Genomic DNA, 17891 nt, shown 5'->3' with positions numbered 1-17891 from the left:
ACTAGAACAAATTCCTGGGGAACTTTTGCATTAGTAGAGAAATCTAAAGAAAGGAAGCTATTCACCATTATATAATGGGACAAAAAGAAATGCTTCCATATGATTTTCTATCTCAACTTTTGACTCATTGACATCACTTATAACTTATAGGTTGTAAACCTATAACACTAATGTGTTATAGGTTTACAACCTTTATTCGTACCATGGGTAGGGTAAGATTACCTGGAAATCCCACTCTAGAAATCAAACATGGAATTTTTTTTTCAAGCCTTCACTATGCAGGCTGGTGGTCTAACTTATTCTATTCTATGGATATATTTTCATACGGGGGGCTACCCCCCCCCCCTAGTGTTCTGGACTGGTAGGCCGGTTCTCCCTGAATCTGATGACTCGAATTTTAAAGACTCGAAAGGGAGGCTCTTTCCCCTAGTACCCATCTAAAAAAATATAAATAAAACTGAATGTGAGATTGCACAAGAATATCCCTATTGTGTGTTCCAGTTAAGATTTATGCAACCATATGCGAGAAAAAAACTAAGAAAACCTGTGGAACAGAAACTCTTTGGAAAGAGCAAGCTGAGTTTGAGCCAAATAAGGTTGTCAAAATTTTCACTTTTAAGGTTGAAAAATCATGGTAATATAATAAGTATCTGTATTTAAGTTTTGTAGATCTGGAAAGGCATATGACAAGGGAGGACAAGAAGCTGTTTTTGAACAACATTTCTCTTGCCACTCACAATTATATGGTGTAAATAGGATGTTATATTGAGAAATACATAGTCTATATTTGAGTTGTAAATCAGGTGTACGACAAAGGAAAATAGCATCAGTCCTGATATCAAAACCAAAGATGTTCAATTTAGCTATTTACTTTATGCACATGATATTGAACTCTAAATAAACCCAGTGCAAGTCTGCAGGATTCCTTAACTAAACTGAATAACTGCTGTAACAAACCTGCTATGAAAATTAGGCAATAAAAAGACAACTATGAAAACATGGCAGAAACATGAAAAATATCACCTGTATCCTGAATGGGAAACCTATAAAATGAGTAAAACATATCAGCTATTTAAGCACATTTTTTAGTGAAGATGGCAAATTAAATTAGCAAAGCTGGTATGGTAAGGAGTCAACTGAATAAATTTATATTAGCCTAAGCACTAAATTAACAGTACACAAGTTTATAACTCAACTCTTGATATCTTCGTTATACTTTTATCCAAGCTGATTATCTTAGTTGGTTCATTTAAAAATTATGAACACCTTAGTTTGGCATTTATTTCCATGGACTAAAGTAGTTAAAAATAACTAAGATAATATGTGTTTAAAAACTTTTTCTTTCATGGAGAAGTAAACCCTAAGAAGCAGAGTTTTTTTAGGCATTTTTTTTAATTTAATTTTATTTAGGAAGCATATCTTACTCTATGTATACTCATTAGTAGATAGGGTGGTTAAGCACAAATGTTTTTATGTCACTTAATCTTAGAAATTAATTTAAAGTAATCACTTGTATTACCTTTTGGCTATTTATATGTAATACTGGCTGTGATATCTTTTTAACTTCAAAAGGTCTTAGAAGACACTCCCATGTTGTAATATCACTAAATCTACAGGTTTCAAGAACACTGCATGTCTTCTGGACTTGTTCTATACAAGGTGAAAATGAACATAAACGTCCACCTAGAAAATAGTTAATGTTTTGTAAGTGCATTTAATAAATAGTTTTTTTAAAAAACAGATACACTTGTATTTCTGATGCAATAGAAATGTATCTGTATTTCTATGTCTAAAAACATGTCTTGTCTTCTATGTCTTGGAGCTCCCAAGAGATTATTATTATCATTTTATTATCATTATATACCTTCAAAGGGTCACAAGACTAATTGTGGAAATTCACATCTATCTAGTGCAATGTTCATCATACCATGCTTATTTTACTGCATTCTCTGGCAACATAATCACTCACTACATTCCTCTTTTTGCAAAAAAAAAAAAAAAACTGCTCTTCACTCTTTGCATTCTCCTTGTTACAATCTTTATACTCTAACAAATAATCTCTTCTGCATTAATCCAGTACAAACCCTCTTACCAACAACACAAAATCACCTCTTTCTCCTATTTATTAGGATCCATAATTCATACATGGCATTCTCAATCTGTCTCTGTACAAATATTCAAGACACCTCACTCTACTTTGTTATCGGGTGTTATCTAGTGGTTAGGATACCTGGCTCTCACTCAGGAGGCATGGGTTCAATTCGCGGCATCGGAAGAAATTCATACATATTAAGTGCCTCCATAGTGTAATTGGAAGAATGATGGTATGTTGTGCCCTTCGATTGGAAAAGGCCTAAGTTCAATTCTCATCATGACAGGAGGAATCTTTATATGGACTTTTTCAACTGAAGGTGAATTAGCCGATCTCATACGAAGGTAGTAAGATTTTTTCTCCCCAAACTCATGCGGGATGAAACTCAGGTTTTTCATCCCGCACACACAGACAAATCGGCCCTTCAGAACACATGCAAATTACAGACAAAAAATACTAGTTGTGGTGGTGGGTAGTAGATGGCGTTATGTAGATCAGCATTTCCCAGATTGAACACTTATGTATACAGTGTGACATGTTGACAAATATAAAATTACATTTAAATTAGTTATCAATCACTGGACTAATGAATCTTCTAGCATATTGTAGTTTCCTGAGGTCAACATCATTAATTTATGCTGATTTTCATTGACATATCCCATTCTGATCACCAAAAATTTATAATATTATTATAAGTACTTACAAGTGAATGCAGACTTTTTCTCCTGTGTGCTGGTAGTTTTCCCCTCCTTTTGTACATCCTGGAGATCGCTTTGTAAGCTGGAGGTGAATGAATCACTATCTGTTGCGTCACAAACACCTTCAATAAGAGATTTCTTAACACCAAAATTAAACAAAGTCCCTAGTCTCTTATTCATATTAAAATTTAAATCTGTAGGACTATTATTTTTAAAAAATCATGGTACTACGGTTTTGAAACAGTAGTACACTTTCACCCTACAATACGAACTTGCGAAGAAAGTATTCAGTATTACTAGATTTGAGAACTGGATACCTTGATCTTCAATTTCAGTGGAAAAATTTTTATTTCGTTCAGTTTTGAGAACAGAGGATACGCTGCCCATTGTTGTAATCGGCTTGCAGGCAATTTTTATGACTGGTCATAAACAGTAATATTCCCTTTCCCCAATTACTTTCATGTTTAAAAATACACGGCTTGGTCACTGACATCACGGAACACTTTCTGCAGAAAGTGAATAAAGGTTTCCCAAATTGTGTTGTGTTCCGTGGAACACAACACAATTTGGGAAACCCTGATGTAGATGACTGGTAGTAGAGGTTCGGTGTAGTAGTGGAGACGGAGAGTTGTATAGTAGGTGTCCCCCCCCCCACGATGAGCCTTTGGACTCCTTGGAGATGTCATGAATAATAATAATAATTATCTAGACTCTTCCAAAATCCCTTCATTGTCTTGAAAACCTGATGACCAGGCCTGCAAACAATCTGATTAAGGACTTGGGCAATGAACAATTCCCTTCCACTAATCAAATTGCACACCATTCCATCCTTGCCTTTCAAATTGCAAAACCTTACTCTTAGTAACATTAAAGTGGTATCCCCACTCATCTGCCTGCACAAGATAGCCTACCCAAATCCTCCTGGAAAGTGACACTAGCTTCACTCCTCATAGCTCTCCTTAACTTTAGCACAACTACATCCCCTCCCTCTTCAACCTCTCTTCTCTATCAATAACATGTGCTAAAATAGAAACCTTAAAGATATACTACAAGAATATATTTTAGTCACCTTCCATTTATGAGACCCTGCCATTCTCAATATATAGCTTACTGATAACTATCACGCATCTAATCATCTAAATCACTAATCTAGTATTCTGTCTCATTTCCTAGATTTAAATACCACTTTGATATGTACAATCTGTCAAAAGCAAAATCTAGATATTGCTGTATATGCATACCTTCCATGTCCAGAACGTCTATCCCTATTAAAATAAGTAAGCACATTACTAAAAAATTACTACCCATCTTAAGCAACTACAATTCTGACCTATATAGAGAATCCTGTTCCTATCACCTCAATCCTGATCCAACCTTCTCCAACACTATATAACTACTACTCCAGATATGCAAACTAGCCTGTAATTTGGAGCCTCAATTTTAGCACCTCTTAGTGCAGTAGCTGCTTTACCTTCCTTTCACTCTTCAGGGACCATCCTCATTGTAAGGCTTCTATTTTATTTATTTAGCATATGGCATAATAAAAAAAAAGATACATGACATCAAAATATATAAATACATATTTGTGCAGACAATAAAAATGAGAGTGTAGGTAGTGTACATATACAAATAGCAGGTAAAAAAGTCACTAAAATTATAAGTCTAGTTCAGCTAGCCATTCAAGAGTTGAAGGATCTGCCTCAAAAAAGTCTCTCAAGTCACCATAAACCAAACCATCTGGCACAATGTGCTGCCAGATGGTTTGGTTTATGGCCCCACAGTCACATTAGATGTAGGTGATCTTCCCCACTTGTGTAAGCTGTCTATGCAGATACCATGTCCTGTGCATATCCTATTTAAGCTTTTCCATAGATGACATGGAAGCTCATTCCCTTTCAGATTTTGATTGAGAAGAATATACTTGTTTAAGTCTAGTGGTGATTTTCCTTTTCAAGTTTCTAGCAATTTTGAATAAACATTGAAATCGCTATTTACTAGTTCTTCAGTCAGTATTAGTGAAGGCCGTTGGGATTTAAGGCGATTTATACTTATATGTGGGAGGTCTTCAAGTATTGGTAACAGAGGATTGTATATGGAGTGCATTTCTAGCTTGCCTCCACATGGTGCACCCTGGGTAATGCTAAATGAGCTAGAGCGATTGCTGGCAGCCAGACCCATCTAAATGATCTCCTGGCTATAGACACATGAAATCACAAGCTACACAATCACCAAACGGTTCTTTTCAGGACCACAAGAAAAGAAAACATTGAAAGAATCAGCTTTGCTAAAAGTCAATATCTCTCAAGACTTCTATTAATTCAACAAGTCACCATGTTACAAGAGCATCATTAACTCCTATTCCCTTAAAACAGGCAGTGATATATCTTCAAGTCCTCACCCCTTATTAATATCAAGTTTACTTAACACTTTGTATACAATCTGTAGACTGTAAACTTTGTAAACTGTGTATACAGTCACTCTCACCAACATAAAATACTTAATGAAATACTCATTGAATAATTCAGATATATCCTCTGTAATAATTATTTAGTTTCCACTTCTGTTAAACAATATCATCCTCTCATACCCTGTTCCTTCTGCAGGATGCAAACTGAAAGAACTCCCTATGATTTTTCTTGATCTGAATGGCTAATTGCTGCTCATAATATGATTGATCTTTCCTTACCAAACATGTTCATCTTTGTAGCTTAAACCAAGAATCTTCCTAGAGTTCATTTTCCTAGTTACGAATGCCACCCATATACTATGATATCTTTATCTTCCAAATTGCTTTTTTAATTTCACCATTCAAACATTTCACATTTACTTTATTTGTTCCCCAAGCCTTCGCATACACTTCAGACATTGCAAATGGTAAATACGAGTTCTATGACATTTGAATTGTCACACTCTGACCTAACCTATGAAAATGATTCATTCTGATTGTCATTATTTGCAATTTTATTGATTATTTAAACATTGGGCCTTCTTTCCATCTAAGATTGTAAAAGAGTGAAAATTGACTTTTACAATTTTACCAAATATGTGAACATTAAACCCCTACTAACATCAGAAAAATAATATATCATGTTTGTTATTTGTAACTGTTATGAAATTATCAGAACAATTGCCCATCTCCAACCTAACATCCTGATTATTTCAAACAATGACCTCTCCACACACAAGTTTGATGTCATATAACTCACTATATTTCTTACTGATCCTCTGTCCCATTCAGCAATCTCTTTTCACTAATTCCTCATTTACTACTGCACTTTCAAACCGAGTGTTGAATTGTTTGTGATCGCTGCCTTGTACAATAGTTCTGCAAATATATTTTTCTCATATATGTCATCTCATGTTGGCCAGCCATGCTCAGTGAGTCTGACTGACAGACACCTTGTTCACAATAACACTCTCCGATGCCATAATCAAATTCTGAGATCTTAATCATATACTCTCTATTATATGCATTTCTAGGCAACTATCCCTCAGAATTTTCCTTGTTCTATGATGATATCTCATCTTTCCAAACTCTATTTCCATAATTAAAATCATCCATATGATCATCCTCTTATTTGCTGAAACAATTTGCATAAACATTTTCTGTCATCACCATTCACATTTCCAGACATAAATTCCACAAACTATCTCATCTTATCTATCTCCACTTCACCTTGTAAATCTTGTCTTTTCTATCCTCCTGAAAAATACCAAACTTGATTATCTGTATTCTCATCAGTATAATGTTCTCATCACACGGAAAGTTTCATTTTTATATCAATAATTTTCAGGTAAACCAAATTCGATCAATGCCACTAATTTCTAATTCTACTCCTTTAATTAACTTTAATTTCCCAAATTTCCTGATACTCCTGTCATTCATAAACACGGTGCCCCATAAATCACAAAGGGGTTTAAACATTTAACAACTTTTTTATTTATTAATTATTTTTATTCTAATGAAATAAAGAATCTGGAGATGTTTTTTATTAGTTATGAAAAACCACATCACGAGTAAATGCCTTCTATTTTCAGCTTCACAAAGACTGTCCCCTTTCTATGGCATGTTCCATGACAGTTGTTAATGTTTCTAGCTGTAGTGTTCTAATTTCTGCATAAATTTTCTCCTTCAGCTGGGTCTTGTTCACATACACCTTTTCCTTCAGATAACCCCCACAGGAAGAAGTAAGATCAGATCTGGAGAATGTGATAGCCAATTAATTGCAGATCTTTGTAAAATTATTGGCTCACTAAAAATTTGTCTTAGGAGTTCCAATGCGACTCTAGCAGCGTGGATAATGGCTTCATCTTTCTGAAACCACATCTCTGATCTGTCCTCTACCACAGGGCATACAGCATTTTCAATCATGGCCTGGTATCGCTTCCCAGTGAGATTACACTGCACAAGACCATGCACTTGACAGGGGGGGTCTACTTTATGAAACCATTGAGGTGAAAATGAGCCTCATCGGACGTAATCAGATTTTGGATAAAGAATTTTTTTCTCTAGCTAATTGTTGAAAGCGAAATTTACACATTGCTGATAATCTACCAGTTTTAATTCCTGTACCAGTTGGATCTTGTATGGGAAGAAGTGTAAATGGTTTAAAACATGCTGCAATGATGTTCAAGACACACCTAGCTGGCCAGAATGACTTCAGGTCGACATTTCTGGTTCTTCTTCAATACTGTCCTTACACACACATTGAATGTTTTCCTCTGTCCTGGCTGAACAGTATCTCCTGGATCATGGCAAGACAGTTAGAACCCTTTTGCTGGAAATGTTCAATCAAGCAACAAATTATTGTTTCTGAAGGAGCATTTCTGACATTAAAATATGATCTTTGTGTTAGAATAATCAAATTCTGATTTTCAAAATAAAACTGCACGATTTTGGTTCACTGTTGGATTGACTTTTCCATGATTGATTTTCCAAATGTTCCTTAGAATAAAATAAATATTCTAATTAATAAAATAATAATCAAAAATGTTATTCACATTTTAAACCCCTTTGTGACTTATGGGTCACCCTGTACAAACACAAGCTCATTTTGGGATCCACAACCAACCCCCATTTACCATTTTCAGTTGACATCTCACCAGACCATTATATTCTCTCCTCTTCTTCGCAATGCACCCTATCCTGTTTTTCCCAAATCAAAATGATCTTCATGAGTCCCATCTCATCCTTTCACCCCAATAACCATTCTCAGATACTCATTTACTACTGCCTCCAGTCTCCATCTCCTGTTTCCTTGTCCATCTTGCAAATTCATTCTTTCATTTTTGATTCTCACTTCCTAATTATCACAACCATTACTCCAATCAAATGGTCAGTTAGCTGGTCTCATATGGAGGGTTTTTTTTCCTCCTGTAAACTCTGGTTTTTTATTCCTTAAAATAAACAAAGCTATTTAGAAGTTTATCTATTGTCTGTGCACATTATGGATCTCAGGTTGATCCATAATCAGGTAGTCAATCTTCTGGATGTAGATGACACCTGACAAGACAGGAATGGAACACAAAACATTTAAAGGTTTAAAATTCTATTAGCAGTACACTTTAAACAGCCTCAAATAATAACTTCTAAACTGAAAGAAATTTTACTGTGATAACACCACTATATAACAGGCTATACTGTAATATTAATATATTAATTTATTTCACAAATATCTAAGTAAAGCTATACAGTGTATGTATATGTTTCAAGTAAATAAAAGAATATTAGTTCATGCCTGTTAATTTAAGAGCTTCCAATGCAGCAGGAATTGCTTCCCATGGATGAGGGAGATCTAAAAATACTGCATCAGCAGTATTGATGTGTCCAAAACCAGTCTTGCAAACATCTCTCTGTTTCACTGTAACAACTTCTGATAGGTCATGATCCTCAAACTCCTGAGAAGCCAAATTAACACGCTGTTCATGAAAGTCAAAAGTATGAAGATGGCCATTCGGTGCAATTGTGCGAGCAATCGCATGCGAAAGTGAACCACTTCCTGTACCTAAAGGAAATAGAAATAAATGTTCATTTTCTTCTACTTAGTAGATAAAATTATAAAACAGTATATATTCTGAAGACTACTATTCTAAAAGTAACCAATATGATCAATTTCTATTAATATTCAAGAATGTGAATATTAATTTACCATTCCTGCTACTGTATAACTATACTATATATGTATTTACCAAACTTTTTAAGGATAATCTGTAATGGAAAACCTGTGACATTGCAATCAAAACACAGTAAATAACATTAATGAAAATAGCACAAATATTTTATACTGATGATATACTGTTAAGTTCAGTATGAAATATTTGTGCTAAAAATAGAAAATAAAAATAAATCTCTTTAAAGGATATATTTACTACTAATATCAATAACAATGAGAGAAATTATATAAAAATGTTCTATAATTTACAGAATAAACCTCATATTAATGAACTTGCAAACCCTATTATTTAATAAAAGGCTACTACCTGCTGTTAAGAAGAGAAATGATTTAACACCCCTCTTCTGATAATAGTTGGAATGGTTGAAAAAAAAATAAGATTAAGCCAGTATATCAGTCTGCCAATTACATGCATTTCCTGGAAAAAAAGCCTGCCACCTCCATATGAGACTGGTTAACCCACCTTCAACCAAAAACTTCTTATAAAGGTTTGCTTAAGGATACTTGTGACATAAGATTTTTTTATTTTTTTTTTTTTTAAACTGTTCTTGTAATACCACTGAGGATAGTCTGCTATTTCCAGACCGAAATATTTGGTTAAATAAACATCTTTCTTGTGTTTACGTGAATATATCATTCATTCTTATAAAGGTTCCTCGTATTCCTGGACTGGATTCAAAGTAGAAGGGCCAATGCTCATATCATTCTTCTGATTGCAATATGGAAATGCTGATCTCTTCAAAAATATTTATATTTACTAGATTTCTATAACTGGCTAGCTGTCTATTTCATCTGCATGTTTTATGCAAATTCTCTTCTCTTATGATAATAAATGAAGCTGAAAATTACTTGACAATTACAATTTGTAGAAAGTATAAGACAACATAGCAAAGGGATAAAAAGCACATTGCAACATGATTATCCTCATTTAATTTTCATCAATCTTACCTACATGCACCTTACTTCCTCAAATGGAGGCACAATATTCTACAACTGAGTAAGTCCATGGCAAAGGGAGTAGAGCACTGCATTCCCAACTAGTGCTTGCTCATTTAACAATTATATTATTTCATATATTATTTCGAACTTGCTTAAGATGCTTTTTTATAAGTGAAACTTCTGTCATGAGTAATTCCAGGGTATTTTTGATATTGTTCATGATGAACAGGTTGCGAAACCTTTTTACTTGCTTCAATATTGTTTTAAATGAAATAGTTTTTTTTAGCACAATTTGGTTTAAAATACTAATTTTATAAATATTCAAACTGTTTTGCATTGCCATTCAAAATAGTTACTAATTTTGAAAAAAAAGATTCTTGGAAGTTGGCACTAAATCATATATAAATCTTATATGTAAATATAAGATTTATATAATCTGCATATATAAATCTTATTATGGAGTCATATTTTAATTATGGAGATCCCCACCCTTGGAGTCAAAGACTCATTGCAGGAGGTCCTTTGTCATACACATGGCTCATCATACCATACCATAAATACATTCAAATTCTCTATAGACACCACACTCACAGGCAATGCATTCCAGTCATTCATGAATCTCCATGCAAAAAAACCTGCTTCTCGCTCCCTCCTTATGCAGCTTCCAGGAATGACCTCTTGTTCTCCCAAATCTCCCACCATTTTATGAAAACCTTTTCAACATTAATCCTATAATAACCCTTTTATCAACTTCTACATCTCTATCATATCACCCCCCTCTTCCTCCTATCCAACAGACTCTGCAAACTGCATCTTCTCAACATTTCATCATGCTCAAACATTTCAGAGACCAGAAACTACCTTCATCAATCAACTCTGAACCCTTTCCAATATCTCTTTATCCTTTTGAAAACCAGGTGACCAGATTTGTGCACAGTAGTCCATATGTGGAATACATGTGAAATTACGGAAACTGAAAACAACATAAATATCAATCAGATATGATCTTGGAAACATACCATCTGAATACAATATTAGTATACAGAACAGATTCAACACACTCAATTTGTGTGAATATGTGTGTTCATATGTGCAGGGTAAGGGATAATTTCTTCACTGGGAATTATTCCAGGGTAAAGATATGCGCAATACATCTCTAATACAGAGACTTAGCCTCTTCTTTACCAAGACCGTACTGCATGGCAAAGAGTTACATCCTTCTTGAGGTGCCCCTGTTTTCACAGAACAGTACGGATCTAGACTGGAAAGTCAAAAAATATTCCAGAGTAAGGCAATGACAAACAACCTATGTACCTTGCCAAGAACATTCTATGAACATGCCAAAAATGAGAAAGTACGATATGGTGCTGGATGGTAAGATCCTCACAACTGAAGGCATCCAACATGCAACTGGGGAAGAACAGAGGGTTTCCACAAGTAAAACTAGTTTTTATGATGTGTCCAGGTAAAACCCGGAAGGAAGCTTGGTCACGGATGTTGCTGGTCGGAAAAGGGAGACCCTGTTTCACAAGAAACCACAGGATTGGAACTTGGAATGTTAGAAGTATGAACCAAAGTAAGCTGGAAATAATAAAGATGGAAATGGAGCACAAGAGCTGGATATATTGGGAATAAGTGAACTTAGATGGACAGAAATGGGCCATTTTCAGTCAGGGGACTATATGGTGTATTAGACATGAGACAAGTAGTAAAACTGGAGTATCTTTCTTACTCAGGAAAAAGATGGTATATATTAGGTTATAATCCAGTGAGTGACAGAATCATTTCTCTCAGAGGGAGCGGATCCAATGAATAGGACCATCATTCAGGTTTATGTACCCACTACAGAGGCACCAGAAGAAGAAGAATTTTATAGCAAGTTACAAGAAGTGATAGGTGCAACACCAAAGCACGATTAATGGCTACTTATCGGAGATTGGAATGCAAAAGTGGGAGAGACTGAGGAACAAGGAATAACAGGTCGTTTTGGTTTAGGTATTCCTAACACTGCAAGGAAGAGACTAGTTGAGTTTTGTGCAGAGAATTCTTTGTTTGTTGCTAACACTTGTTTTAAATAGCACAAAAGAAAATTGTACACATGAATATCAGCTGATGGACAATACAGAAATCAAATTGACTATATACTTGGACAAAGAAGATGGAGAAGTGCAATTCAGTCTGTCAAGACTTTTCCAGGTGCAGACTCTGGAACAGACCATGAGTTACTAGTGGCTACGATACATGTGAAATTACGGAAACTGAAAACAACACAAATGTTGATCAGATATGATCTTGGAAACAACTGAATACAATATTAGTATACAGAACAGATTCAACACACTCAATTTGTGTGAAAGAGAACCAGATGAACTATGGGAAGAGATTAAAGTTAAAGATATAATTAAAACAGAAGCAAAGAAGAATATTCACAGTTTGTAAGAAGAAAAATGAGTTTAAATGGCTGTCAGAAGATGCCATCAAAACTGCTTGGGAAAGGAGGAATATGAAGGCCACAGGAAATTTGCAGGTAGTATGGCATTTGAATGCAGAGTTTTAATGACAAGCCAGAAGAGACAAGGAAAAATACCTTAACCAGGAATGCCAACAAATAGAAGACCAAAACAAGAAAGGAAAAACAAGAGATCTTTTCAAAAAGATCAGAGAACTAACAGGGAAGTTTAGTGCCAAGGTGACAATATTGAAAAGTAAACACAAAGGATATCTTACAGAAGTTGCAGACATCAAAGAAAGATGGAAAGAATATACAAAAGCCCTTTACAGAAAGGACTCCAAAATTACTGAGAAATTTGAAGAGCAGAATTATACACAGGAGCCCGTGCCACTGGAGAGTGAAGTGAGGTGGACACTGCAACAGCTATCCAGTAAGAAGGCACCAGGAGGAGATGGAATACCTATTGAGCTACTCAAAGACCTGGGAGAAGAGGCAGTTAAAATTTTAACAGCTCTATGTCAGCGAATTTGGATCACAATTAAATTGCCTATGGAATGGAAAAAATCAGTTTATATACCTTTCGTGAAGAAAGGCGATGCAAGAGATTGCAAAAATTACAGAACTATAGCACTGATTTCTCATTCAAGTAAAGTCTTACTTAAGATCGTTCAGAAAAGACTGGAACCATTCATGAAGAGAGAAATGCCAGATGAACAGGCAGGATTTCGAAAAGGCAGAGGAACAAGAGATCAAATTGCCAATGTGAGATGGATAATAGAAAGAGCACAGGAATATCAAAAGAATGTCTACCTTTTTTTTCCTTGACTACAGCACTTTTGACTCTGTAGATCATGTGAAACTGTGGAATGTGTTAAGAACAATGGGAGTACCAGAGCATTTCATTATTCTTCTGAGGAATCTTTAATATGAACAAGAAGCTACTGTCCAAACAGATCTTGGAGAAACTTGGAAATACTCTATGTGAGTATTTCACTATACGTAAAGGGGTGCGACAAGGGTGTATTTTATCTCTATACGTGTTTAACTTGTACAGCGAATACAGTTTAAGAATGGCAGGGCTGGAGGAGACTTCAGTTGGAATTAAAATTGGTGGAAGAAATATTAATAATTTGAGGTATACAGATGACCACCTTGCTAGCAGAATGCAAAGAAGATTTGGAGGAACTTATTATGAAAGTTAAAGACGAAAGTGCTAAATATGGTCTTAAACTTGACCTCAAAAAGACAAAAGTTATGGCAACATGTGAACTTAATGATTTTGAAGTAGATGGGGAGAAAATGGAAGGCAGTTAACAATTTTGTGCTCCTAGGATCCCGACTTGATCAAGATGGTTATTGTACTGAAGAAGCTAGAAGAAGATTATTACTCGGAAAGAAAGCAATGACAAATTTAAGCAAGATCTTTAAAGATAAAGATATTAGCCTTGCAAAAAAAATCAGAATCGTGAAAGCAATGGTATTCCCTGTGGTACTGTATGGATGTGAAAGTTGAACCCCGAGAAAGAGTGAAAGAAGGAAGATAGATGCATTTGAATTATGGGTTTGGAGATGCTTACTAAGAACACCATGGACTGCAAAGCAAACCAATAAATCAGTGATAGACAGAATAAAGCCAGATTGCTCCCTCGAAGCTATGATCATCAAGCAAAAATTTTCACACTTTGGACATATTATGTGAGCAAATGACAGTCTGGAGAAGATGATGATGCTTGCTAAAGTTGATGAAAGCAGGAGAAGAGGAAGACCAAGAATTAGATGGGTGATTGGAGTTAAAGAAGCAACTGGAATGTGCTTGAAAATTCTGAAATATATGGCAAGGGACAGATCTGAATTGAGAATGTATGTTCATAGAATCACCAGGAGTCGAAAACGACTCGATGGAACATAACAACAACAACAAATCCATATGTGGCCTAATTAAGGCCTTATACAATGGAACCAGGGTCTCCTTACTTCTGTAAATCAGTGTCCTCCACATTGTTCCCAGAATTTGTTTTCTACTCACAATTTTGGCAATTGTGTCTTCTAAACTTTATATTCCTATTCGTCATCACCCAAAGAGCTCTTATTTTCTCTACCTCCAATATAACCCTACCAAGAGAAAATTCTACATCCCATCTTTGTTTTCGAAATGCGAATTACAAAGGCAAAAAAGATACTAGATCCAACGATATTTCAAAGCTGCATGTTTGTAGAAACTATGAAAGCTTTGTATGTTGACCTGAGAGCTTATGAGATTACAATCCTCGGCATCCCCGCGTTGCCTTAGCTTGCACTACTTAAAAGACCTGGGTAGTGTCCATACATTTGCCTTTTTTATTAGTGCATTTTTAAAGATTTCACTGGCCTGACAGCTGTTTCAGACTAGTTGGTTAGAAACTGGAAATTAGCTATCAGATAGGTATCAGCAAGTTGTGTATGGGATTGCAATATTTTGTAAGAGGAAAGTCACTGGTGGTGTGCCTTAGGGATATCTGTTTTATGACCATTGCTGTTTAACCTGTCTGTTAATGATATGGGAAGATATGAATGGAAAATTCAGTTGTTTGCAGATGATGCAAAGTTGGAAAGTACTATGAGGAGTAGAGCAGATGTTGTGGCCTTACAAGAAGCCTTGAATAGACTGAGTGATAACTAAAAGAAAGAGCCATAGGCTTCATTTGGCAATGTAAAATAACATAAGCAAAGTGGATACCAGATCCAACATTATTTAAAAGCTGAATGTTTGTAGAAACTATAAAAGTTTTGTAAGTTGACCTGAGAGCTTATGAGACAATCCTTGGCATCTCCAAGTTGCCTTAGCTTGCACTACTTAAAAGACATGGATCGCCTTTTATTAGTATAATTTTTAAGGTTTCACTGGCCTGATGGTTGTTTCAAACTGGTTGGTTCTCTTCAGAGACCAGGCAGAAACCTTAAGAGAGCAAAAATTCTCATTCAGTACTAAGGAAATTGAAATGTCAGAGAAATGTAATTTTCCATAAGTCAACTCTTTGTCGGTGCATAAAAGTAAGGTTTCTGTCTAGTCTTTGAAGAGAACCAGTTCGAAACAGCTATCAGGATTTTAGAATTTTTAATCACTTTTCCGATTATAGCGAAAAATAAAAAAAATATTATTATTTAAAATTGTTTTACCAATAGATGGATTTAGAAAAGGGCGATCATTAGCCTTTTGCCTAAAAATAATAATAGAGAAAAGAAGAGAGTACAATTTAGAAACACATATTGAAAAAAATGCATTTGACAAAGTTAAAGATTAATAACAGCAGAAATGAAGTTTATGAGAAAAACTGCAAAGTATACTCTATTTGATCACAAAAGAAACGAAGAAATTATGAAAGAATTAAACCAGAATCAGTAATAGAAAAAATTAAAAAATATAAACATAAATGGATGGAACACGTTCAAAGAATGAAAATAGAAAGTTTACCAAAACAAGCCTTAAAGTACAAGCCATTAGGAAAAAGAAAACTGGGACGTCCTCTTAAAAGATTCAATGATGACTTCTAAGGCCGGAACAGGCCAAGCTAGGCCTAAATCCTTGATATGCATGATGATGTTTTGCCAATAGAAATGAAATTTAACAAAAGAAAAAATATATATATATATATATATATATATATTTTTTTTTTTTTTTAATAAATTTTAATAAATAAATATACAATATATTGTATATTTCACTAAGCAGTAGGTTTCACAGTAGGACTAGTGAAACCTACTGCCCAATATGTCTAAATATATATCTGTGTAGCAAGCTCTTAATTGTTTATATATGAAAACAGTAAAAAATTGTTCAGATTCGCATTTATGATTTTGGATATTTCCACTGGTTTTGCAAGATCATGATAACCATGATAAATTTACATGATTAAAGAATTCTAGGAAGTGCCAGTACTTTTCTAAAAAATCCACAGAATGTATCAAAAGCTATGTGAAGCTTGTTTATTTACCAATTTTTAGCTTATGTACTTTTAAATTTTAGTTTGTTTGGTTTCAATCAGACAATTTGTAGTAGCAAACTTAGGAATGACAATGTAGGCATTAAGATATGATAATTCTTAATAGACATCCTAAATATCAGATTTCATCAAATTCTATTTAACCTGTGCAGAATTATTAATATCATTCTGAGAGCTCTCTTTCTCTCCAGTGAGACAGAAGACATGACTGTGTTTTAGCAGCACTGAACTTGATAAAGTTGGAAATCACTCTGTTGAAAAATGGCAAGGAGAGCAGTCTTCAAGGCATTAGTTATGGAAGATCATAAAGCTTGGAATATTTATGCACTGCTCAAACATTCCAAAATTTGTAAATTAATGAAGAGGAGAAATAGTGTACTATCATTGGCAAAACTATTTGCATATAATTTTGCTAAAGATGTGGATGAAAGTAGAATGCCCTAGGAATTCCAGCACTGACAGAAAAATCTAGAGATCCACCATGACATGCACAGTGAATAACGACAAAGGAAATTAGGCCAACCAGTTACAAAGAATGAAAGAGAGATCATAAGAGAGTGGTTTGCTAAGTCGGCCTATGCTGGATTCAATCAGATGCCATAGAAATGTCAAAAGTGACTACAGCAGCTTCTCCACACATTTCCATGGCTTATGTGAAAGGTAAGTCAGGAGATTCACTGTAAATAAAGTGTGGCAGAATGCATACTGGTGGCTAATTATCTTTGTCGATATTTTTGAGAGAATTAAGGTGAAAGGAATGGAATGATGGCTCAATGGCAGATGTTTTTCTCCCCCTTGCTTTTTTTTTTTTAATGGAATGAATTCCAGGTAGATGCTAGATGAGTATAAAAGAGAGTAGACAATATAGGATAGGTGCCAATTCCAGAGTACAAGTTAAGAGCACAAATGGAAAGGGAGGGATATATCATCAGGATCAGAAAGCTTCTTGGATTTACACTGTTCAAATTTCTTCTGATGTCCTGCTAAAAACCACAAGGGGGTAGATATGCAGTGTACTGATCTTGAATAGTAGAAGGCGATTTACCAAGGCCTTTATGTTAGAGATAAAGGGGGTAAAAATTATGAAAAGAAGGAGAGACAGAAGTTGCCTCGGTTATGGACCAGGAGGTACAACTGCCTTTTGAACAGAAGGTGAGCTTTAGCCATTCTGTCCTCTAATATTTGGATTTTAAAAATAATAACTATATGAGTTCAAGGCGAGATATGATAGATGCTGTGTGAATGTCGAATAGTTGTTCTTGACATGATGTTAGGGCCTCCCTCGATGAGTCTAAGGACTCCTTGGAGTTGCCCGTAATAATAATAATAATATATATAAAAAAATATACTGGGTGGCCTAGAAATAACAGCAGTCAGAGAATCTACATTTAAACAAAAAAATTAAACTGTCAAATCATAATATACATGCAATGTATGTACAAAACATAATATTTAGGCACACAATAACATCGAACAAAAATAAATTAACGCTAACCAGCCAAAAGGCTGCGGGTTCGAATCCCGCCGTGGGCATGGATGTTTGTGATTGTCTGTGGA

At 34.9% G+C, this 17891-nt stretch overlaps 1 protein-coding gene across 2 annotated transcripts in view; it reads right to left on the bottom strand.

Moving 5' to 3' along the window:
- Positions 1–17891, bottom strand: part of Trmt61 (tRNA methyltransferase 61) — a 31485-nt gene that overhangs the window by 9991 nt on the left and 3603 nt on the right. For both annotated transcript variants that reach the window (XR_016549649.1, XM_090406898.1), the window contains exons 2-3: positions 8529–8795; positions 1520–1683 (exon numbers count right to left, since the gene is read on the bottom strand). Coding sequence is in view for 1 of the 2 variants with exons in the window: in XM_090406898.1 (XP_090263024.1) it covers positions 1520–1683; positions 8529–8795 (431 nt within the window). In the remaining variant the exon portion in view is untranslated. The remainder of the gene's footprint in view (positions 1–1519; positions 1684–8528; positions 8796–17891) is intronic.

Source organism: Typopeltis vanoorti, chromosome 17, assembly GCF_054136105.1.
Source record: "Typopeltis vanoorti isolate ZY-2024b chromosome 17, IOZ_Tvanoo_1.0, whole genome shotgun sequence".
In the NCBI taxonomy this organism is placed as follows: Eukaryota; Metazoa; Arthropoda; class Arachnida; order Uropygi; family Thelyphonidae; genus Typopeltis; species Typopeltis vanoorti.
This window is presented reverse-complemented; position numbering and strand designations above follow the sequence as displayed.